We start from the raw sequence: 25,439 nt of genomic DNA, 5'->3' as shown, positions 1-25,439 counted from the left end.
GCATGGCTGTGTCACAGTGTGCTTTCTTCCCAATACTTACATGAATTTTTAGTGCAATTCATGGACACAACCTATTTTGGCCACTTTTAAAATATGTTAGATATAAATCTCCCTTATTTCCCACTACATAAGCAGAGTGAAAAATATCCTTCTGAACAGTATAGTTCCTGAAATGTTTATATTGCATTTGTAAAGAACTGTAGCCACAGACACAGAGATGTAAAGTGTCATCAGCTGAGATCAAATGTGGATGTTTATCACCAAAAACACAACCCCCTGCTACTTCAGCTTAAGGAGTAACTGCATTATCTGTATAAATGGCATCTATTCATGGTGGATATATCCAGAAAACCTTCTGCTCAGTGTCTGAATATCAACATTTGAGTGGTTACCCAATAGTGTGTTTAGTTTGAGTAAGTCTTTTCTAGGAGGAATATATACTGACTGTAGCTGTGAACAGATAGGTGCCTGATCTCAGACAAAGTCCACACATATAGTGCAGAATCATAAACTCACTTTCTGCCTGGAGTTTGGCTTTCTTAACTCATGAAGTTTAGCTCAAATATTCTTCCCAGGCATGGTTGCTCCTAGGGTTCCTGCTTTAGGACTCCCCAGCCCACACCCTAGGTCCCCAAACCCCTTTAATGCTATCTTAGCAGGATCAACATCTGCTATTAAAATTTCACCTAATCACTCCTCTCCTGCAGTCAAAACTTCCCAGTGAGACCACAAGATGACTGTCAATGTTTTGGGGGAAAATTTCAATTTGAAATATGGGAGACTTGCTATCACTTTTTTTCCTTAAACTGGGAGAGATTTTTGTATGTCTCTTAATTCTGTTCTTCAGGTCAGGGAGTAATCTTAGCTGCTTTAAAATGGATACCAGGTAGAATTAGGTATTTCTAGACAATATTTTATTAGGCATAAGAGAGCATATATAGCGGTGAGTCAGAGTTTGAGGGTGTTACAGGGGATTTCTCTAGGGTCTAACAATACACAAATAGATATAACAGTTCACATTTTGCATAATCTGAGTACAAAGGAACTCTCTCTAGTTTTGTGATGAATTTCATCCTTATCAGACAGTGCAGAAGTAGTTTGCATTGGAAAAGAAAGTATGGTGGGTATCTTAACTGAAAAAGACTCTTTCTTCAAATCTCTCAGACCTCAAGATTCCATGACCTCTCAGACCTCAAGACCACAAAGTCCATGTCTGTATTTATGCATAATTGCATTGTCCAACCAAGTGCATCATACTGCTTGGTAATTCCCAGTGAGTTTAGTACAACTGACCAAGACTGAGGGCAACTCAGTCAAAAAGAAATTCAGTGCTGTCAAAGAGGGATAGAGATTTTACAATAAAAAAACAAAGACTTTTTTAAACTATATGTTAATGGTATTTCTCAGGTTCTTGTTATGAAGGGAATATATTGTCCATACCTTTCTAAATTACCTTTTCATAGCAGTAATGAGATCAAAGATTAAATGAATTTTGGCTTAATGGCTGTGTATATTAATTGCCAAATGTATTCGACTTTTGGATTTCTCCTGATAATAAAATGCTTTATGGTTGCGTGAGTATAGACTGATTACTTTTCCTTTTGTTGCTAAGTTCACTAATGCATACAAGGAACACAGTTCTTTTTTGGAGAAATTTGAAAAGGAATCACTACTATTTTCTTTTGCAGGTCTTTTTCTTTCTCTGATTTAAATTATATTCAAAGATATGTAAATTGTGCGGTTCCTGTTGTATGCCTGAAGTTAGTCCACAGCTGTGTTATAAAGTTCATGATGAAATCAAAGCTCTGATTACTATGCACATACATTCTTATGATGGCCTGGGCAGTAGAATTATGACAAGTGGAAGGTTAGAACAGATCAAATATTATCAATACAGGATTTGTTTTTCCATATCTGTAAATAATATTCCCATAATTCTTTTATTGCAGAATAACAAATGCAAAGAAATTCAAAAACCAACTTATCCTTAGATAGTGAGGACATTTTCCCAAGGTGTTGGGCTGTTATTCAAGATGTTCCCAAACCAATGGAAAAGAAAGGCATAGAACTAACTGAGAAATTTGAGAGTGATAAAAATAGATCTTGATGCTTGATGAATGAACCCTTTGTTAAAGAGGCCCTAGTTCAACAAAGCATGTAAGCACATGCTTAAGTCCATCCCTATCCAGCAAAGCACTTCAGCACGTGCTTAAAGTTAGACATGTGCTTAAGTGCTTTGATGAACAAGGATGGATTTAAGTCCCATTGAAATCAATAGGACTTGAGCACATGCTTCTGGTAAGGCATTTGCCAAAGTGTTTGTTGAATACGAATGGGCTCATGAATTGAAGCCCAAGATCAGAGCTTTTAAGAGATGTTCCCGGGCATCCAAGATGCAAGGAATTCAGATCCATGCAAGCTGAATATGAAGAAAGTGTATCCAATAACAGTTCACAGTTCACATGGTTGGAAAATCTCTAGTTACCTTTGCTCTTTTTTTTATTCAATTAACAAAAATCACAGATATAGTGGCACAGATTTGTGACATTTTATAAACACAGTTTGTGTTCAGTGCCTCAAAGAGTGTACAGTGTAACACTATAGAAAAGAACAACAGCTCTAGTCCAACATATTTTAGCTGACATCTACCCCCAGAAGCACATTTTTATGTGAACTAGCCAAGTGGGACAGAAGGAGTAAGAGGAAAGAACAGCAATTCTGACCCGCCAGCTGTAGATATTGCTGATGGGTGACAAAAGATGTGGAAAGGTGTTACTTCTCTTTTTCTTAACTCCTGGAGCACTCCTTAGATTGATTTTGCAGACTAAAATGTGTGCTACTTTTCTCATGAAGGGTGAAGGGGAGTTATCATATGGACTGGTGTTTGTAAAATACCATTGCCTGCAGTCGTTATATTGGAACTGGCATATATGTTTCTATGATCTAGATGAACCACGCTATGTTGTAGATACTATAAACACTTCAGTTCTATATGCGTGTGCGCGTATATATGTATGTTTTATATTAGGAGATAAAATATATGTGGAAATAAAACACCCAAGTCAGGCTAAAGTTGTTTAACATAAAAATACTAATAAGGGGAAGTGTGATGCCACAGCTGGTTGAACTGAAAATTCAATGAATTTAGTCTTTTTTCAAGTCATTAGACATTTATGAATTATTCCTAATTTCTGCAGATAGATTCATCATCATTAGTGGAATAAGTAATCACCATTAGTATGGCTGAATGTTATATTATTCATGGTATGTGACTGGTCACATGATATATTTTCTGATCCCAAAGGAATGACTGAAACTTTACCAGAAGAATGATGGATGACAAATAAACAGTGAACGATAAACTACATCCTCCAGCACAACTTTATGAAACTTTGAGAACATTTTCATGAAAGCCTGTTCTGCCTGTCTTATAGCACAAGAACAAGGGGATTGGATAATTATATGGATATCAAGAATAGCCAATTATCACAATTAACTATAGGTTTTGGAAGGGTTATTAAACCTTGTGCTTCAGGGCTTAAGCCAATCTTTTTAACAATTAGAGACCAATGTGGGAGGTTGATTATCCCACATCTACTTACTGCAAGGTTCTTACACCTTCCACTGGCCACTGTCAGAGCCAGGACCGTGAACTAAATGGACCTATGGTCTGATCCAGGATGTCTATTTCTATGTTGCTAAGAACAGCAGTGGAACAAATTCAAGTCCTTTATTTGTGAATATATTTCTGATCATTGTTTTCCTTACAAAACCAGTCCTAATGACAATGCAAAGGTCAGAAAACTAATAGACGAGAGAAAATAATGCTTCATACTAGATTCCACAAGGGGTAATGCTACCAGCTAAACATGAGCACTAGGTACATTTCACTCTGCTACTAGGAAAACCTTTTTGCCAGTGAAACTTCTTGACTAATGAAGTAGTTATGGCACGCTCACTAGTCAGTTTTCAGGAAAGGTTACATAGGTGTATGGATATAGTATTATAGGGCCCTTCTGAGTCAATGTTAGAGGCTGGTTCAGATGATCCACGAGGTACCTTGTTCTTTCCACTTGTGTCATCAGTGATTCTGTGATTAAAAATATTTCCTTTCAAAGGAACTAGGAGTGTTGAAAGTAGAGAAAAGGAAGGCCAGCTTTATAAACAGTGGGAACTACCGAGACCAAGCCATTATTGTCTAAGAAGCTTCCATGAGCCAGGAGATATTTATAATCTGGTATATTTCAGGATAAGCATGTTATCTCACTGAAAACAGCATGTCTGATAGAATTCTAGTGAGACATATTAAACAGACGTTTCATATGAATGGCTGAAATGTCAGGGGAGGTTTGTGACAAGCTGCAGTTGATATGCTCAGGCTGTTCAGGAATACACTAGAGAAAAAGACCAAACCTCTGTCTTGATTGAATCACTCCCTGCAACCAAATTAAATAAACAAAAAAATGAGAACATTAATGCCAAGAATTACATGAGTACGGGTGTGTGTGTTTGCCATAACAAAATCAAGTGAGTTACTACATGGCAGTGCAGTTGTTCTCTTTAACTTTAATTTGGTTAGGATCACATAACGAATGGTCTTTTTGGAAGGATGTAAAGCAGGGGTCTCAAACTCCTGGCCCAATGTGGCCCACGGGGCTCCAGCAATTTGGGGGCCAGTCCTCTCCCTTGGCTCCGCCTGTCACCCCCGGGTGCTCCCCCCGCACATCCCCCAGGTGATTTACAATGGCCCGGGGCCCCCTCCCACCACGGCAGCACAGTGGAACTGAGCTGCTTCTGCCTGCTCGCTCCATGTATCTGCCGGCCTCTCCCTGCGGCCCCGGGGTGGGGCGGGGCTGTGCCTCTGTGGTCTGCCCCTGCCCCGAGCGCCCCTGTGCCCAGTGAGAAGCTGCAGGGTGGTGCCTGGGGGCAGCAGTGCGCAAAGGCCCCCGGGCCTGCCCCACCTTGGAGCCACAGGTAAGCACTTCATCCCACCCCCCAACCCCTCCCAGAGTCTGTACTCTCTTCCCACACACCCCCAGCCCCCAAACTTCCTCCCAGATCCCACACCCCCTCCCCCTTCCTACACATTCCGCCAGCCCCCAAACTCCCTCCCAGAGCCTGCACCCCCTTCCCACACACCCCATCCCAGGGCCTGCAACCCCAACCCCTCCTCCTGCACCCCTGCCCCAGCCCAGAGCCTGCACCCCAGACCCTCTCCCCCACCCAAACTCCCTCCCAGAGCCCAACCTCTCACCCCTTCTTCACCCAAACTCCCTCCCAGAGCCTTAGGCAGGTGGGTGGCGGAGTTGGGGGGGGGTGGAGTTTTGGGTGGCGGCATGGGTGACATTATTGGCCCACTAGGAGGATTTGAGGACTGGCACTGGCCCTAAGGTAAATTGCGTTTGAGACCCTGATGTAAAGGGTTCTTGGAGAGGCTTTTTTTCCTATAATACTCAAACTTCTCTTTGGGTTTTCCACATACCATATCACAACTCTGCTATGGGTAAAAATGACACACTATGCACAGCAGAAAAGAATCTGATCATTTCCAATACTGTACATAGAAATATAGCCACTGTAATAAAGGGGTTTTTCTCTCTCTCTCCCCTTTTCCCCTTGCTTTTGCATGACGTTATTTATGTGGAGGGCTTTTGTTTTTAAAGCTATTTTTATATTTCCTCCAAGTAAACAAATGTGAAATAATGCCATGTTGCAAGAAACATTATAATTAGCTATACTGCAATATGAGAGCCTGAGGTGATGTGGTGATAGATTAGGGCATACACAGTCCCACCCCAAGCACTTTTCAGCAATCAGCTGAGGAAATCATGAGGTTCGCAATTGGATCAGCTGATTGAATAAAATACCCCTTCACAGATCTGTCATTGCAACTGGGACTCCATGTGTTTCACTGTACAGCAATGCAGTATTTCATTGCTGCTATGGTTGAAATAAATCGTTCATTGAGGCAGCAGTTAAAGATTCCTTCTGTGTATTTTTCTGTTTAGTTAAAGCACTTCAGCACCCTCAGTGGTTCAGCAGACACTGAAAAACAGCCAAGGCAGTGTGCAAAATTCTAATGTACCATGTATACCCCTGAGGGTTAAAAGCAACAGACCTAAATCAATAAATGTTTCTCTGTTGGTCAGCAAAAAAACAGATGAAGACAGTGAAGCAACAGACTCAAATGGCATAGTTAAAGCAACCTTGAAGCACTAAACACAGAATATAGAGCTCAGCAATATGAGATATCAGATGCCAGAGGTGCTTCTTCATTTAGCTTCTATAGTGAATAGGAGTAGCACCTCTATGATGTTTTAATGGTCTGTTAACAATCAGTTTACTGGAAACAGGCTAATGTTTTTTCTTCTTCTCTGGTCTAAACAGTTCTCTCTTCTGACAAATCAGCATTTGATCCGACAGACTGTCCAGCAGTGATAAGTGCTCAGCTTTGCCAGAGAGGGCATAGACTTTGGGTAGACTTTTGTCTAACAAAACTGATGGGAACATTCCACAGGCTGGAGATTATAAGATTAAGGGTAGTGAATTTCTTAGGTTCAAGACCACAGTCTCGTTATAATAGCTTTATCCATGCCACTCAAGGCCACTGAGTAGCTGTTTTTCTGTTAAGCCTACCAGTTCATGCACAGAACTACCTTAAATGAAAGCTGAGCCTGATAATGACAATCACAACAGTCAATGCGGTGGTGTGTAGGAGAAACACAAGCTGCTGTTAATAGAGAGAGGTAAGGGTTTTACAATATGGATTTTGCAGTATGTTGAAAGGATAAACTTCAACATATTATTCAGTTTCTAAGGACAAATCCTGTCCCGCTCCTCAATAGCTGGAGAGGAACCTAACCCAGTGGAACCAGTGTAGTTACACAAGAGAGAAAAGGGCACAGGAACTGTGACTCCTTGCACCAGGAGTCTCCCGCACCGTGGAGTTCTGCTACATGGGGGGTCCCTACACCACAGCAAGCCAGGGATTGGGGGGCAGGGAGGGAAAAAATGAACCTTAAAAAAGAGATAAAGCTGAGCCAGTGCTACATTCAGACATTTATTCCTTCCTCCATATATACTGTTCTCTCCTATGAAGGACTTCCTTTAAGTAGAGTTCTCTAAATTCCTACATATGACCCTGTCCATCAGCATATGATCATAAAAACTCTGAAAAAGATCTGGGGTCATGGTGGATAATCAGCTGAACATGAGCTCCCAGTGTGATGCTGTGTACAAAAGATCTAATGCAATCATTGAATGCATAAACAGGGAAATCTTGAGTAGGAGTAGAAAGGTTATTTTACTCTGTATTTTACTCTGGTGTGACTGCTGTTGGAATACTGTGTCCAGTTCTGGTGCCTTCAATTCAAGAAGGATGTTGATAAATTGAAGAGGGGTCAGAGAAGAGCCACAAGAATGATTAAAGGATTAGAAAACATGCCTTACTGAGATAGACTCTGAGAGCTTAATCTATTTAGTTTAACAAAGATAAGCTTAAGGGATGACCTGATCACAGTCAAAAAATAAGTAAAAAAAAAATAAGTCTCTATAAAGTAACTGTATAGAGAAAGGCAGGAAATGCTTTGCCAGGAACATTTTTACTGAAGGACCTAGCATGTTCTAGATGAACGTGCGCCTGGCTGGCAATGTTGTAAATTACATCTCTCAGATTTTTCTCTTGATTAGCTCTTATGAAATCTTCTTGCGAAACTCCATGCAACATACAAATGTCCATAGGAAGAAAGACCTTTTGTCTTTTACTATGATAAGGAGTTGCTCTTAAACAGGTGACAATGCCTTGTGCTTTCCCAATGTGACTGGCTGCATGGTCGGCATGGATATATGGGGAACAAATATTTAATAACGGGCTCCTCAACTGAGCAGAGAAAGGTGTAACACAATCCAATGGCTGGAAGTTGAAGCTAGACAAATTCAGACTGGAAACATAGTGTAAATTTTTAACAGTGAGAATAATTAACCATTGAACAATTTACCAAGACTCGTGGTGAATTCTTGAGCACTGACCATTTTAAAATCAAGATTGGATGTTTTTCTAAAATATATGCCCTAGGAATTATTTCGGGGAAGTTTTAAGGCCTGTGTTAAAAGTGAGGTAAGACTAGATGATCACAATGGTCCCTTCTGGCCTTGGAATCTATGAATATTTAAGTACCCCATACTGGGAAGCTCTCTATCCTAATAAGTAGGGGGGAGACTATCAGCCATCCTCCCCCAACAAAGGGGAACACACTTGACATAGGGAGCATCTGGCAGTCTTGAAGCTATAAAACAGCTAAGGAATGGCTTTGCTACACATCTATGGCCTGGGGAGAAGGATTCCTTCTCCTCGCCCTGTGGAGATCCCCATTGCACAGCCCAGCTGCTTAGCTCTGTATTTTTGTTCCAGAATCTGGCCCTTAGAAATACAGACTATGCAAATGGAACGTTGTCCCCAAATGTAAAGAACAGAAAACAAATAAATGCAATTCTTTTGTAAAATGAATGAGCAAGAGTCAACAAGACTGCAGCAAAACTATGGGAGTTTCAGGCACAGAGAGCTTGCAAGGAGGAAGTGGTTAAATTACGGGCCTAGGAGTTAGATCTGGTTTCAATTCCAAGATTAGCCACAGACTTCAGGCATGATGTTCAGATCCAATTCAACTGCACTTGGCACAGGACCCATGGGGGAAGAATGGCAAAGTTTTTTGCAGTGCCCCAATTCCTGAAAATAATAAAAATATGAGGTGACCCTAGAACATTTTTTGCATTTTTAAATCCATTGGAAACAGATGTTCCCCCCTCTTTGCCAGTAATGAGAATATTTTTCATGTGTTTATATATGTGTGAAGTGTTCCATATTAAATAAAGAAAATAATCTCTCAGGCTGAAAAGTTCTTGCTCCAAAGGTAAGCTACACACTAACTGGTAATTTTGTTTCCTTTGTCTCTCAGTTGTTGATCAAATCTCATTTCGCTGTAAGCATGATTTTTGTTATAATATTGGATGCTGTGAGTGCAAGGGAGGATCTGTCTTCTTATGAGAATAAGCTGGGCTCATTGCAAAGATAACTCATTCAGAGCAAAATCATATCTTTACCAAGAATATAAGTGTCAGGAGAAAAGCAAATCTGACCACACATGCAGCACAAAACCCACCCTGTAGATGCATTACAGGATGGCTCTGGGAAGGACATAGCATCCAAGAAGTGTAAGACTGGAAGGGACCTCGAGAGGTCATCAGTCCAGTCCCCTGCACTCAAGGCACGACTAAGTAATAACTAGACCATCCCTGACAGGTGTTTGTCTAACCTGTTCTTAAAAATCTCCAATAATGGAGATTCCACACCCTCTCTAGACAATTTGTTCCAGTGCTTAACTAACCTGACAGGAAGTTTTTCCTAATGTCCAACCTAAACTGCCCTTGCTGCAATTTAAGCCCAAGGCTTCTTGTCCTATCCTCAGAGGCTAACAAGAACAATTTTTCACCCTTCTCCTTATAATACTCTGTTATGTACCTGAAAACCCGTATCATGTCCCTTTCCATTCCCTGTTTATTGCTTACCTCTTCCCTTTCCATTCTCAATCATACAGAACAATTTTCCCTTCCATTTGCAACTGTGTTGACCATCTCCTTTCCCATAAGTGATCAAATAACATCTCTCTGGTAACTACAGCAATTACTTACACAGAAAAGTAACATTAGGAAAATATTAATGTATTTTAACTTATAATCGAGCAGCTGGAAACAATGAAGGGAGCCCAAACTGTGCTTGCAGCCAACAGCAAGTGCTCCACAGAGCACAGTTGTAGGAACCATTGGAATATTTCCGCCAGCTACGGGGCTGCCCTGGAAAAGATTACAATCCCTGACTTTCTAAACAGAGAACAGTACTAGTTGGTGCCAAAGAAAAAAGAAAAATAGGAAGGAGCTGACTAAATTACATTTATGGCTTAAATCTGGACCAAACATCTAGGGAACAAACAAAAGATGTACTGATAATGGAGCCAAAGGGACAGCAAATCAGATCTGGAAAGTCTGGATAGTTCTGTCATGCTCAGAAAAGTTGGAACTCTTATCTACTGTACTCAAAAAAGTGTTTGTTTAATTTGGATTTTTGGAAGTATGACACACGAATAACTTACATAGGATCCCTATAAACAATAACTAAAAAGTGTTTGAATTTGTAAATTTACAACTAGTAGAACTGGAACTAAAATGTACTAATACCGTCATACCAGAGACATCTTATAAATACTAGCAGTGTTAAAAGCTGGAGACACAAATGAGAGGAGAGACAGTGTACCAGATGCTAAGTACTAGAAATAGCAAAATATCATTCCTATCCAATTAAAAAGCTGGCTTATGTCTCTTTTTGGACATAGAACTATCTATGTTAAAAAGCATTATATGCCTATGGATGTGAAATTTAGAAAGGTTCTGATTTTCATTCCTTTGTTTAGACTGACATCAAAATGGTAGCCAAGAACGGAAAAGATGATTTTGGTGAATTACTGTTTTCTTCGCCTTATCTTTTTTTTACAAAAAAGGATTGCAGAATACTCAGATCCCATAACAGTAATTTTGACCAGATGTTTTTCACAGATCCTCAGTAAGACAAAAATGCTCTTTAATAGACATATATGCCCCTACTGAGCAACTCACGGTATCTGCAAAATTAAATGCATTTTTGTGAGATTTTAACATCAGCCAACCATCAATGGATGAGATCTATAAAAGTGTCATCACTCATAATTGCTGCCAGTGATGATGGATAATATATGCAGGTTATACTGTTCCACTGATTGTTGCAAGAAGAAAAGGAGAAAGTGATCAGTGCTTTCATTCCACCAATGATAGATTGCCTGTATTTTTTAATAGTATTTGTGTTTACTACAAGGAGTTGGCATCTTGGATCATAAAATGGATCAGAGATATACCTTAGCTTTGTTTGGGTTCTTTTAAGAAGCACAGTTTGTCATCCATACAGAGCCAAACTAAATAGCTGAGACTACACACTGAAGTCCTTACCCAGTCATTGACTTTTCTGAGAGTTTTACCTAAGTTAAGACTTCAGGATACAGTTTATTTTGAACACAAGGGCATGGTTGACATCCACAAATTTCTTACTTTTTTCCGGACAGAGTTGAACTGTCCACACTGGATTCCTGTGGAGCTTTTAAGACCGTTACAGATGGACCCATCTACCCCAAACTAGCCACCCACTGTGCCCCACAAGTGGCTCTGTCCTTCCCACTCCTCCCTACCTAAAAAACCATGATCCCTATGGTATATGGCTATCTCCCACTTCCCCCAGACTGGACCCATCCTCTGGCCATGTAGATTTTATGACAAGGTCTGCATTAGGGGCCATGCTGACTTAGGGGACCTGATTCTTGTGACATAAAAACCCTCTCATACCACTTTAGCAGAATAAAGTGAGTGAAACTGGCACCCACCCGACCGAGAATATCCCCTGTGCAGAGACCTGCCCGGGTTGTGCAGAGCCAGTTTCTTGAATGCCTCTGAGCTCTGAAGGGGGCAGAATGAAGGATGTGTGGCTGTCTGGTGTGTGAGGCATTGCATGAACTCTGCATTTACTGTTTGTGTTCTTTTTTGTTCTATGTCGGGGTGGCCAAACTGTGGCTCGCAAGCCACATGTGGCTCTTTTACTATTAAAGTGCGGCTCATGGAGTTCTTCCCTCCTCCCCACCCCCCATTCTCCACCTACCAGACTGGGAGTGGGGGGAGCTCAGGACCTCTGCCTTGCAGCAGGATGGTGGGGTAGGGGTCTCAGCCCAGCAGGGAGGAGGGTCTCTGGGCTTCAGCCCCACAGGGCGCACCTGCCGGGGCTCAGGGCTTCAGCAGGAGCAGGACTAAACCCCCAAGCCATATCAGGCACCACCCACAGGGCTGAAACCCTGGCAGGTGCAGCCTGGCTCTCAAACTTCTGAAGAATGTTGATGTAGCTTGGTGGGTGTGTAAGTTTGGCCACCCCTGTTCTATGTATTTCCTGCTTCTTGGGGGTTTCAGTTTTCAGCTGCCAACTTCCACATTCTGGAAAGGCATGGGGCACTGCTTAACGCTGCAGTAATGACTTTTTGGGTACCAAATTCAGTGACTTATAGCAAAGCACATTATGTAAAAAGCAATCTAAATAAATAATAAGATATTTTCTTTTCATTTGGGGTGTCGTATTTTTGAAAAATTGAAACAGTTCAGGAATCCCAAAGTGCTTGTGGCTTTTTTTTTTAAATAAATAGTTTTTCAAGTTTGGGGCTGAAGCGACTTGGTTTCATCAGCTCCTAGTAGTCACACACACACACACAAAAATCAGAACATTTATTTTTGACACTCATAAATGTCAAAGAAAACATACACTGATTGTTCATTTATCATACAGAGATAGAACAAACATATGATTGGAAGCAGAATGTGTTGCAATAATTTCTGAATATGTTCCATATTTTTACACTCCATTGTAGTCTGTGTTTTGCAATTTACATTTGCTATGCTAGAGGTGGAATTTATTAAGGTAAATTAGGGGCAAGACAGGGATTCATATTTCAGATTTTTATCCCATTCTCCCATGTGAACGCAGAAAATAAATGTCTCCTTGATGCTGATTATTCCCACCACCACTGTCTGCAGTTTCACTGCTTTCCCAATCCAGCTGAGAAAATATTTTACTGTTAAACATCTGGTTAAGGAATGTTGGGAGTCCAGAAAGGTCTGGTGCATCCTCTGAAGTGGACTTGTTTCAGCAGAGTAACATGGAGTTTTAAACCATTCCAAGGGACTGAAAAATATCTAGCAAAAACTCATCAGAGATCATCCAAGATCCTCTCAGTGTGTTGCCCTGGCACATGTAGATGTAATTGAGACTATGAACATATTTTGGGCATAAAAATGCATCTCCTGCAGAAAAACTGTGAGGAAAAATACATCAGAGCTAAGAAGGCACTGTAAAAAAAAGCTATGGAAAATGTCAAAAGTAAACTATGTGGGTTTTGTCCAGGTTGCAGTTTCACTCTTGTAAAGGTTTTGCTGAGAAGCTAATAGGCTAACCATTTCTGCTGTTGCTGGAGACGAGAGAGAACAGAAAACTGTCAGAGAAACACCAAGTCTTCCAATCACTGCACCTCTAATTGTGCTCAATTTGAAAAAAAACAGTAATAGAAAATGGGGAATTTCAGAAAATAATGTGCTTGGTATTTATTTCATTCATTTGAGTCTTGGGTGCAATCCACCAAATGCTCACTCACATAATTAGCTCCCTAGTAAGCAAGGTACTTAAGCAGGTGCTGAACTTTAACATTTGAGTTAGTCTCAGAGGCTCCCATGGCACTCTTCATGTTAGTAAAGTTAGGCACGTGCTTCAGGACCTGGCTGAGCCTTAGCCCTTCTGTGAGTTGTCATACTAAACTCAGCAGGACTGCTCATGTGACTGAGGGTTTTCAGTCTTTCCTCAGACACAGCTCCCATTAAATATGCACTAAGGAAGGATTGCAAGATTTGACCCTTCAAAAGTAATATTAAATTATGGCATAGAGGAACTATCACAAAGAAAAGTAAAATCTGTTGCCTACTGCAGAATCGGAAGATAAATTGCTCAGACTAAAGCTAAGTCATTGCAATATCTTTTTCAATCAGTTCATACATTATTCAGAACAAAGTTTCTCCATTCAATGCCTTTTCTGAGTGTTTTGTTTTTGTGGTTCATTTTTATATAGTAAAGGAGAATGCTGAACACTTCACTCCCACATTAGGAAATTCCCCATATTTTGGCAAGACAGGGCCAACTACAACCCCACTATGATAACAGTAGTAACCTTTTTGCCTTGAGAACTGTTAGACTGGGTTAGCTTATAAATTCTATTGGGCAGTGTATTTGTCTTTGGTGTGGTTCATATGGTGCTCTTTAGATAATAATTTGAGATGACCCCCACCCCCTGAAAAACCAGATCCAAATTTTGCAGCTCAAACCCAACATATTAAAGATAATTTCAATTTTTGTTGCTGGAACACACAGGATGTGTTGTTGTTTAACCACTGATATGACAAAGCATCATAGGGATGGCTAGTAAGTCCATTTCCTATTTTATTTCTAACTCCAACTCCTGAATCCAATTTTCCCTGGTGAAACCCAGCACTCAGCACATGTGTATACATTTTTTCACTATGCATCATGTTCAATGAATGAACATTCTTCTAGCCCAGTGGATTTACAGCACGATATATGATCTATTGATGAAACATTGCCAGAAACAGCAAAACTCAACAACCTGCCACACTGGAATTCCCACCAAGGGAAGCGTTAATACTATGAGGATGGGTTATCATCTACTTTTAACATATGTTTTCCTTTCCTGAAGTAGGTCATTGCCTCAGCTAAATAAATGTCTTTAGTGTTTATGACTGTTGCCTATCAGCTCATGGTAAGGTGTACAAAACCCACACTGATCCAGGGAAGGAAGAGGTTAATGGTCTGTCTTAGAGGAAAGGACTTATATTGGCCCTTTCCCACAACCCTTGCCAGGACTGACAAATCTAGAGGAAGCCTGCTGCAGTTAGAGCCTCTTACAGCAAACAGCAAGGAGGAACAGGGACTAAAGGGCAAGATGAGAGATACTTCAGAAGGAAAGCAGAGATTTCTGCCATTTATACTAGTTTAATATAGGGTCCTACCAAATTCATGGCCATGAAAAACACATCACAGACCGTAAAATCTTGTCTACCCCCCGTGAAATTTGGTCTTTTGTGTGCTTCTGGTCTTTTGTGTGCTTTTACCCTATACTATACCAATTTCAGAAGGGAGACCAGCGTTTCGCAAATTGGGGTCCTGACCCAAAAGGGAATTGCAGGGGGGTCACAAGGTTATTTTCGGGGGGGGTCATGGTATTGCCACCCTTCTGTGCTGACTTCAGAGCTGGACGGCCAGCGAGAGGCGGCTGTAGCCAGGCACCCAGCTCTGAAGGCAGCGCCCCACCAGCAGCCGTGCAGAAGTAGGGGTGGCAATGCCACACCAGGCCACCCTTACTTCTGCGCTGCTGCCGTCAGAGCTCAGTGGCCAGAGGGCCGCGGCTGCTGACTGAGGGCCCAGCTCTGCAGGCAGCAGCGCAGAAGTAAGGGCGATAATACCACACCATGCCATCCTTACTTCTGCACTGCTGCTGGCGGCGGCTCTGCCTACAGAGCTCGGCTCCCAGCCAGCAGCCGCCGCTCTTCAGCTGCCCAGCTCTGACGGTAGCGCCGCCACCAGCAGCAGCACAGAAATAAGGGTGGCAGTACCACAACCCCCCCACACACACACACACACTACTCCTTTTGGGGTCAGGGCCCTACAATTACAACACCATGAAATTTCAGATTTAAATAGCTGAAATCACGAAATTTCCCATTTTTAAAATCCTATGACTTGAAATTGACCAATATGGACCGTGAATTTGGGAGGGCCCTAGTTATATAGAAAATACTCAGAGATATACACCCCAAATAGATTACCTAATATGCCTGTGTAGTATTATCTTGGTGGTACAATAATGGTAACATTGATCTGCAATTATTGATATAGCTTACTCTTTGTTACTGGATCTTAGAAATTTTTTAGCTCATTCAATAAAAGGTTTTTTAAATTGTCTCTAGGGAATTTTCTCTTGTGAGGAATCTCTAGCACTATGTATGGCAAATCTCTTCCTTCAGCCAGTTTATTTCATTGTCAGACATTTATTAATATGGAGCCTGATTCTGCACCAGTTTAAGTAATTGGAACCACTGCCACTATCTCAATGAGATCCTACAAGTGCTTAGGTCCAGGCCCAGACACTCAAAGATACCTAACTCCCATTGGGACATATGTGCCTTTGAGGATCTGGGCCTTAGTGCTTTGTTCAGCACCTTGTAAGACGGAGTCATTAAGGAGTCTGTTTGTATATAGTTATAGATATAGATATTTCACGGTGGAGTGGAGGGAGTCTCAGGAGGAATTATTTGCTTATTATTCCGTTATTATTGCCTTCTCAAGAAAATGCTCCATTACACAGGATTCATACATACATATTATGAACCAATTTCAGTTTTCATCAGACATTCACTGAACTTCAGTAACCTTTGAGTAAGAAAACATTCTTAAAGGGGGGCAAAAAATATAAGACAAGAGTAACACCCAGACCTTACAAACGGTTTGTTATACAGTGTTTTTTCAAAGACTAAAGGAAATGAAAGAAGGTCCTTTTTATTCCAGGAGATTATATTCCTGCTTGTCATGGTCAAATTTGAGGTGACTGGTTCTAAGAAAACATCTGAAACTCATGTGAGCTTGTAATGAAAAAAAAAATCAGATGGATTCATTTATGCACTACAGAGCAAGAGAACTACACTCTGGGTAAAGATTACAGGTTTGGATTAGAGTCTGAACTTGAAACTATCAGTTTTCATACTGCAAATATTCCCTTTTGAAAATTAAGGGTTTTTTTTCCAGTGTATTCTTTCAAATCAATGTAGTTCTGGTGAAAGGTGCTAGATTTACAACAGGGGAAACTGAAATCTATGTTTATAAGCAGTGTGGGAAGCTGAAGGTATTATGGGTAGCAATAGTGCAATGTAAAACTGAGTTGTTGTGACTGATGCTCTGGGACACACCCTGACTGTCTATTCTGCCCTGGGCTTCTTGGGCTGTGTCTACACTACACTGCCACTTTCAGCCCTAAAAATTTAGTCGTTCAGGTGTGTGAAAAAACACTCCCCTGAGCGACAAAAGTTTTAGCACTGAAAAGTGCCAGTATAGACTGAGCTTTATCACCGGGAGCCACGCTCCTGGTGAGAAAGCTACCATCTTTCATTGAGGGTGGTTATTTTTTATCACCAGGAGAGCTCTCCCCCGGCAATAGTGTGTGACTACACTGTCCACCTCGCAGCGTGGCCATGGCCGCACTGTAACATGGGCAGTGTAGACATACCCTTGGAGACTTAGGGGGCCAGTTAGAAAATGCCTATTTTTAAAGATTTATCTGAGAAGTCACACTCAGATGAAGGAGAAATACCAGCCTTTCTCCCAGAGAACACAATTTTTATAGCAAAAACCAAAAATTTACCTCAAGTAATAACCCATTGCTCTTTCCTATAACTTTCCATTGAATGGAAATTAGTGACAACAGCCTCATGAGACAAACCTGCTCCACCCTTTAGCAGTCCCCTTGTGAACAAGAGAGTGTGTGTTTTTGTTGCTGCTGCTGTTATTGTTTCCTCACCAGTTGCATCGGTAATGACAAAATATCCCTGCAGCTTTAATTGGCATCGGTCTTCATTAAAGTCCAGCAGTGTAGCACTCAAAAGCAGACCCATCTGTATTGACCAGTTTAAACACACATGCAAAATACTTCATGGGAGTGTACGAATTCTAGGAATATGGATGATCTTATTCACTTTCATTCTAAGCCACCATGTTCAGCTTCCTAAACCTTCTGAACAAATTACTCTTCACTATGAAAACTCCTATTTTTACAGGTTTCGCTGAGAAGTCAGATTTGGAAAAAGTGAAAGAGAGCTCAGATAATTTAAAAATGATTGCTAATTAAAGTGCCCTGGAGCTGCTGTCTTTTGGACTATTGCCCCTACCATGAGAAAACATCGTTTTCAAACAAATGAAGATGAGCTATAGAAAAGCTTGGGATAGGCAAGGGAAGAAAACACATTTCTGTGGCCTTTTTAGAGTGTTCACAGGTGCACCTTTTTTTTCTCTCTTCATAATAACACAGGACCGAAGGCTGGAACTTCTACTGTATGCAACCCTGTCATATAATCCAGTTCACAAAACTCATCAAGCTCCATCTTAAAATTAGTTAGGTTGTTTGCCCCCATGACTCCTACTGGGAGGCTGTTCCAGAACCTCACTCCTCTGATGGTTAGAAACCTTCCTCTAACTTCCTGCCTAAATTATTCGTGGCCAGTTTTTACCCATTTCTCCTGGTGCTGTTGTTCTTTAGCTTAAATGGCACTTCTCCTTCCCTCATGTTTAACCATCTCCCCTCTACCCCCCAACTCCAATGTATTTAGAGAGTGAAATCACATCTCCTCTGAGCCTTCATTTTGCTCGGCTAAACAAGCCAAGCTCTTTCAGGCTATGTCTAAACTACGAGCTAGAGGTGTGATTACCCTGCTCATGCACACACACACACACTCACACGAACTGGCATGAGTATAAATAACAGTGTAGACACGGTAGCATGGGGAGTGGCAGCAGAGTCATGCCTGACTGAGCCATGCTGAGTACATACCCACTGTCCAGGCAGATTTATACTCATCAGGACTCAGCCATGCCTCTACTACTGCTACCCACGCTGCACTGCTATTTATACTTCTGCTGTCTCAGTGAGAGTTAGCTCATAGTGTAGACACAGCCTTGGGCTCTGACAATCTCCACACACTTCGCACTGTTGTCATGATATTTATTTAAAAGGTGTAATGTAATTATATCATTGGAAAACTAATAACTCTCTTATCATTACTATTCTTGAATGATGTATGTATGATTAACCTACAAAGAATTATACAGATGTGCTGGATATTGTAACTAAAATGTGTTTAAACCTGGAATGTCAGGGGCAGCTGGTGAACAGATTTTTCCAGACAAAGGAAAGGGACGAGCCCCCTAAGCCAAGTGTGTCCCCAAACAGGGGGTATGCATTTGCATTGGAGATTTCAGGACAATCATTTGCATTGTAAAAATTATAAGCAGGGGAGAAGCCAACATGGCATCTACATCAGACAGCATGGCGTCTACACCCAGCAGAGGAAAGGAACTTTATCTGGGGCTACACTTCAGAAGAACATTTCAAAGGATCACTGGACTATAAAGAGAGGGGGAGAGAACGCCTAAGGTATCCTTACCTGAGGAGACAAAGAAACCCAGCGCTTTTGGCTCTGCATGTTGGATCCTGGCTAAGGACTGGGCAGCTTGCTGGAAAAAAGACTGTGGTGAGAAAACAACTTTGAATGAAAGACGCTAGTTGATTTTAGTCTGATAAGTGAATTTTTACTTTTGTTTGTAAGCATTTCTCTCCCAAGTCCTTCTACATGGTATCACTTAAATGTCTGTTCTTTGTTACTAAACTTACTCTCGTTTTATTACCCAGCCATCTCAGAGCAGTGGTTCAAAGTGGAGAGTGAAATGCTCAATCAAATTAACAAGCTGGTGCTGTGTATAGTCTTTTAAATGAGCAGAGAACTTGATAAGGTTTTGAGTGTTCCAGCAAGAGGGACTAGACACTGCTGGGGCGAGGTTTTCAGGGAAACCTGGGGCTCGAAGGGTTGTTGGTGTCACCCTGCAAGAAATAGCCAAGCTGGTGGAAGCCAGGGTGAAACTGGGAGCAGGCTGCTAGTATCAGGGCTCTGAGCCAAAGCATCAACACCACTGCCTTGTACAGCTGGAAGGACTGTGTGCACTAGAATTCAGTTGTGTAAACACATTTGTTTCTTCCGTCCGTGATGACAGAACCACCCAAGGCAAGTAGCTTGAATGAGATCAGTTTTGATCACACGCCATTTTGATGACTGGGAACCAGTGCTCTGGGGACATGCAGGGTTATACCTTTTAGTACAAGTTTTCTATGCTAAATTAAAGTTTTCTACTTATGATTTTTTTTAAACTTAGAATAATATTCTTCCCTCTGTTTCCCACGCCAAATCAATCTTACAATTTAAACTCAGGCTGAGGAAAGCAGAAACCCAAAAAGTTCTAGAGGCTTTTACATTTAAAAATGTGTCTTATGAGTTGTGACCCACATCACTGTATCTGCACATGAATATATCCTCAACTCGTCTATGAGGTATGGAAATATCATCCCCACGTTTACAGACTGGGAACCAAACCAGAGAGAATGTAAATGATTTTCCCACGGTGTCCCAGGTCGTCTGTGGCAGAGCTGAAAAATGAAACCTGCTACATCCCCATCCAGCACCAGCCACAAAACACCTCCCTCCAGCCATTCTTTAAAATATACAAAACAACAAGAGAGAGAATAACTCGCCTAGCAGTTCTGGTTTCCCAGAGATATCACCTGGCGGGATTTTCACTCCTGAGTCTTAAACCTTTACTGTAAGATTGGCAGGACCCCTTCCAATTTAAGGTTTTATGAACCTTGAGTAGAGGTAGTGTGTTCTGTAAAGACACAGAAGGAGGATCCTGCATAGAGAATTATAAAATATACTTCTGGTGATATGAGAATTTAGCACACTATTCCAAAGCCTTGTACCCCCTGACACCACTGCTGCCATACTAGCTGGGTCACAATTTTGGCAAGAGTTTGTATTTGTTTATAAACTGCGCTTACCTAGGGCCTAGGAGAGTAGCACTGTATGAATAAAAATAAATCGATATTTTTTTAAAGTACAGGATTAACATAGAGTTTACACACTGCTGTGGTTATATTCTAATTTTTCTTAGTTTTCCTACCTTTTATGTTCTAATAGAATAGTGAGGTTTCTACAATAAGAGCTCTCTCAGCAAGTGATAGACCATATTGTAACTGAAGCTGTCTTTGTTAGGATTCTAAATTAGAAAGGTTAATACCCCCCTGCAGAAGTTATATACCTACTTATATGCTTTTGCTCCTTCCTGTGTTGTCATCTGCCTCCCCATCTCCATAAATGATGTCAACCTCCATCACCCTTTATCCACTTATCCTTATTATACAAGTAGCTTTGTATTTTTCCTTCATGTCACCTTTAATACATGGTATACCCTCCCCAAACAGGTCTGTAAAGCCACTTCACGTCTCTCATCAAGATCCACTTCTGCCATAATGACAATGAGAAACTGCATCTGAAAATAGCTAGGTACTATAGATGGCCAATGGGGACTTCTGGGGTGAAATCCTGCCCTTTGAAATCAATGTCAAAACATTAATTGACTTCAGTAGGGCCAGAATTTCACCCCAGATATTTCTCTTATTTGGTCTTTGTAAATAAGTGTTCTTCTTACTGTTTTCTTAGTCCGTTCTCCTGCACTTTGATTGTTCATTGCATCTATTTTTTGCATATTGTCTTAAGACTAGATCCTGCTAATGGATCTACTGGGACAAATGCCTGGACCTGCATGGAGTCCTGCTGGAATCAGGAATGCACCCAGAAAGATGCATTTGCAGGATCCAATCCTTAGACTGTAAGCTCTTCAGAACAGGAACCATCTTTCAGTGAGTGTTTGTACATCGCCTACCGCAAGAGGTGCCAATTCTGAATGGGTATCTTGGCACTTATACTAATACAAATAACTAATAAAAATTACTATAAATAATAAAACCCAACATAAAACATAATCAAGTCCATTAATTCCAGATACTGAACAAACAGACATGATAGAGTTATTTTTAGCAATAGAAAAACACTACACTTGTTACAATGAGTGACCTGAACATTTTCCTTGTGCTCTCCAGTCATGAAAATGCTCCAAGGGCTACAGTGGGTCTACTCCCTCCAATGTGGTGAACAGGATTTTGCCTCAGAGTTGTAAAACAGACTTCAAGTGACAGCCCATTTCTGTATTTGCTTTCGGTCTTAATGAAAGCTAAATGTGACTTTAATGAGATCACAGTGGGGCAGGTCCATCGGGACTGGTGTGCAGACATCGAGTATTGCTTACCCGTCAGATTATTTGCCTTTAGATATCTCAGTTACCCATCCTACATGATACAGATCAATACTGAATAGGTGCTCTGCATGTATTCCCACAATGGAAGAACTCTAGCTTTTAAAATCAAGGGCGGTTGACATATACACATCCCTCTACTAAGCATTTCATACTGCTGTTATGTTGCCCTACCCTATTGCATTTGGAGGCTGAAATAAGCTAACTTGAGATGTTTTTTTTTTCCAGCTCTTGGGCATGATGTAATAGGTGAAATTAAGCCATTACTACTAGAAGGTCAAGGCATTTTCAGTGAACTATCAAGAGAGCAGAGGACTGCCACAGGAAAGGGGCAATCTCTCTGAAAACTGTCAGAACGGAACATGAGAATAGATACAAAGCTGGAGTCTGTACCGACAGTGCACTGATGCAGGGTAATTTGCTGTGGATCCCTTTTGAAAGGGCTCCTACATAATATCATGTTTGAGACTAACAAATGACCCAATTATCAAAAACAAGGCTTTAGGAAACCATCTGGCTCAGTTTAGTGATGCTGTGGTATCTGAGCCCGTGCGTGTAACAAATTAACTGCCTTTTACTGAGCTGCTGAAAAGCTGCATGGCACTGACTCTCCACATCGCCACACTCAGAGATAAGCTCCTGACTCAGTTTCACAATCACAACAGCCTTTAGGCTCACCTTGCGTACGTAGCTACTACCACCCTCAAATATGGCAATGGCACGATCCTCCCCTGTGTGTCACAGCTGCTCAACATTGCACCTGCAGTGTCCATCCTCTCACTTATACAACAAGACAAGGCCTATGACAGGACTGGAAAAGGTTCAGAAGGCCCTAAAGCTAACGAGGGAGTTTCAAGTCTGGCACAAACAGACTTACTAGTCACTGATGTGACTGCTTGCCCACAGCCTTGCTCCATTGTCTGTCCCTGTTTGCCTGAGGAAGTTGTGTAGGTGCAAGCTCTTCCCACCTGCTGTGGCAAATGCACAGCATAGAAACTGTGCTGCAAAGAGGATGGGATGGAGGGATTTTCTCAGTTCCGGTCGATTCCCATTCCCGAATGGTAACTTCCTCCTCTCTTGTTTCCTGGGCATCCTCCTTATCCCCTTCCACTCCAGAGTGCCTTCCCACTGTGTTATACTGAAACAGTCTTTTGTCTTTATTCGTAGCCAGGGTGATCTCCTGCCTGCTATAATGTTCCTTTTCACCTCTAAGTGGTTTTGATCATTTGCAATTTTCGTTGATGGTTTTCCATTGACCGTTCTGGAATGTGGCAAGGGAACACAATAGAACCTTGCATTACCAGACCAGCTGACTAGGGAGGGGTGGCAGCTCCCTCTTACTTGAATGGGCCATCACTGAGGCCTGGTCTACACTAAAAAGTTAGGTCGACCCAGCTTGTCACTCAGACGTGTGAAAAATCCTTAGAGGTGTAGTTAAGCCAACCTAACCCCAGTGTAGACAGAACTAGGTGAACAGAAGAACTCTCCCGTCAACCTGGCTACTGCCTCCCAGGGAGGTGGATTTACTACACCAGTTGGAAAACCCCTCCTGTCAGCATAGTGTCTACACTGAAGCACTACAGTGTCACAGCTGAGGCAGTGCAACAGTGCCACTGTAGCATTTCAGGTGTAGACAAGCCCTAAAACACATTATCTCCTGGTGACTAATTTCTACTCCAAGTCCATAAAACATAGTTTCAACATAAAAATATTATTCCCTAACTATTACCTATACATATATTTTGCAATGATTATGAATCTTGACAAATTATGAGCTTTCTGTAGATACTTTACGTTTTACCCTTATGGATAAATATCCTGTAAGACGTGTTTGGTGTAGTGAGTTTGTGAGGTCTGAGCTGAGAGCTGTTTGCAAAGAACAGGGGACCATTTGCAAAGGGGGTCTCTATGTCGAAACATCTGCACAGCAGCTGGGAGCATGCTTCCCAGTGCACACAGACAGATGAGAGCTAGCTCTGCTCAAGCTAACATGCTAAAAATAGCAGTGTGGCCAGGGGTGCATGAGTGGCAGTTTGGGCTAGTAATGGGTACTCCTGGGTACATATGCAGGTGGCTAGCCCAAGCGGCTATGGCCACACTGCTCTTTTTAGTTCACTAGCTCAAGCATGTGTCTACCGGTGCTGGGAAGCACACTTGCTATGTAAATGTACCCTCAGGGAGCATTCCCTACCTTCTGTGTTTGATTGGAGCCTTAGATTTTAAGTTGCTCCCACTATTTTTAGGTGGGGACTTGATTACTCTCTCTTTATCCCTCACCCTAGTATCTGTTGCCTCAGACACTCCAGCCCCTCTTGGATCCTGGACTATTCCCAAAAGAGATGATATAAGAGTGAGCTAGCAAAAAGAGAACCTTGCTTTCCTTCTAGGACCCTGCACAGGAGCCCTCCTTTTATAGGCTGACCCATCAGAGTAATACTCAGCACTGGGGACACCATTCTTGTTGATGCCTTATTGGTCTATTTGCTGTCTAAGGCATTTCCCCTTCCATGGCAGTAAGCAAGCTCCACAGCCTGCCTCCGCCTCTCTCCCTCTCCCGCACTTTCCAGCAGAGCCAAAACTGAGTGAGTAGCATGGAGACCTGGTGCACGAGGGTACTCCTGGTCATGGCAGCAAAAACAAAAAAAACCTTTCAAAGAGATGTCTGTCACTAGGCCGAGTCCGAGAAACTGCTACTGTGTTACTTGACAACATGGTTTCTCTAATTAGCTGTGACTCTCTGCTATAACTCAAAAACTCTGATCAAGGGTCAGCTGCACCTTTACCAGCCAATAACCAGTTGCACCTGTATGGCTGGTCTTTTCAGTTAAGCAATTCCCTTAATAGGCAGATTTTGCCTTTGAAATCCATGAAGCTTGCACCTGTGGGCTCCTTGTAACTCTGAATCAGAGTGGTAGTGTTTTACATCTACTTAGTACTGGGGCAAGGCAGCAGAGAATCACACCTGGGGTAGTCACAGAGTGCCCAGGGAATATCTTCTGAAATTTAAGTTGAAGATATCTGGAGTGCTTGTGTTTTACTTACTTTTAACAGAGCTAATGCACATAACAACAGCATGCTTACAATGCATCCGATGAAGTGAGCCGTAGCTCACGAAAGCTTATGCTCGAATAAATTTATTAGTCTCTCAGGTGCCACAAGTCCTCCTTTCTTTTTAAATTATTCTGTCCATTATCAGCGGCATCTACAACTCTACCATCACTCTTAAATTCCCTCATGAACCAAATACTGATGCACCGATAACAAGAATTTCAAGTGCTGGCCCAGAAATCATAAGTTCTGTTTGCCTCCTTCTTTTTCTTTCTGTACTGCATTTTGATTTAATTTCCTTTGAAATTTCCAGCTAATCTTCCTGCCTCTACCTGAAAGGAATATCAAGTTACAAATACCAGAAGATGATCTCTACAACTGCCTCATTACAGACACATCCAATAGCGTGTGCACACTGTTAGCAACAGCGTCAGCAGAACACTGCTTTATCTGCCTGATTCATTAGCAGTGAGATCTCGCCAATATCAGTCTCTCTTTTTTAAAAAAATGTTCTGTGAAGCCTAGCAAATTGCTACAACAGCCAATGCAGCATATTTATTAGTAATAATAACTCAGGTTAAAAATATATACATAGCCATAGTGATGCATTCTAGTAAATTAAGTTCAGCATAGCATATATTGAGATTTGGAATGCTTCTATGAATAAATCTCTATACTTGTCTCCACAACTTAGCTGCCTTTTTAAAAATGAAAACATGAGTTAATGATCTTTTCCATGAAGCTCTGT

At 41.5% G+C, this 25,439-nt stretch overlaps 1 protein-coding gene across 1 annotated transcript; it reads right to left on the bottom strand.

Annotated features, from left to right (window-relative positions):
• Nucleotides 1-7,543: 7,543 nt before the first annotated feature.
• LOC114018915 (NADH dehydrogenase (ubiquinone) complex I, assembly factor 6-like) lies at nt 7,544-9,579 on the bottom strand. Its single transcript, XM_037893533.2, has 2 exons — nt 9,565-9,579; nt 7,544-7,879 (listed from the first exon to the last, which is right to left on the bottom strand). The coding sequence occupies exons 1-2, from the start codon at nt 9,577-9,579 to the stop codon at nt 7,550-7,552; spliced, it is 345 nt and encodes a 114-aa protein (XP_037749461.1). The 3' UTR covers nt 7,544-7,549.
• Between the last annotated feature and the right edge of the window lie 15,860 nt (nt 9,580-25,439).

This window comes from Chelonia mydas, chromosome 3 (assembly GCF_015237465.2).
Source record: "Chelonia mydas isolate rCheMyd1 chromosome 3, rCheMyd1.pri.v2, whole genome shotgun sequence".
Classification (NCBI taxonomy): domain Eukaryota; kingdom Metazoa; phylum Chordata; order Testudines; family Cheloniidae; genus Chelonia; species Chelonia mydas.
This window is presented reverse-complemented; position numbering and strand designations above follow the sequence as displayed.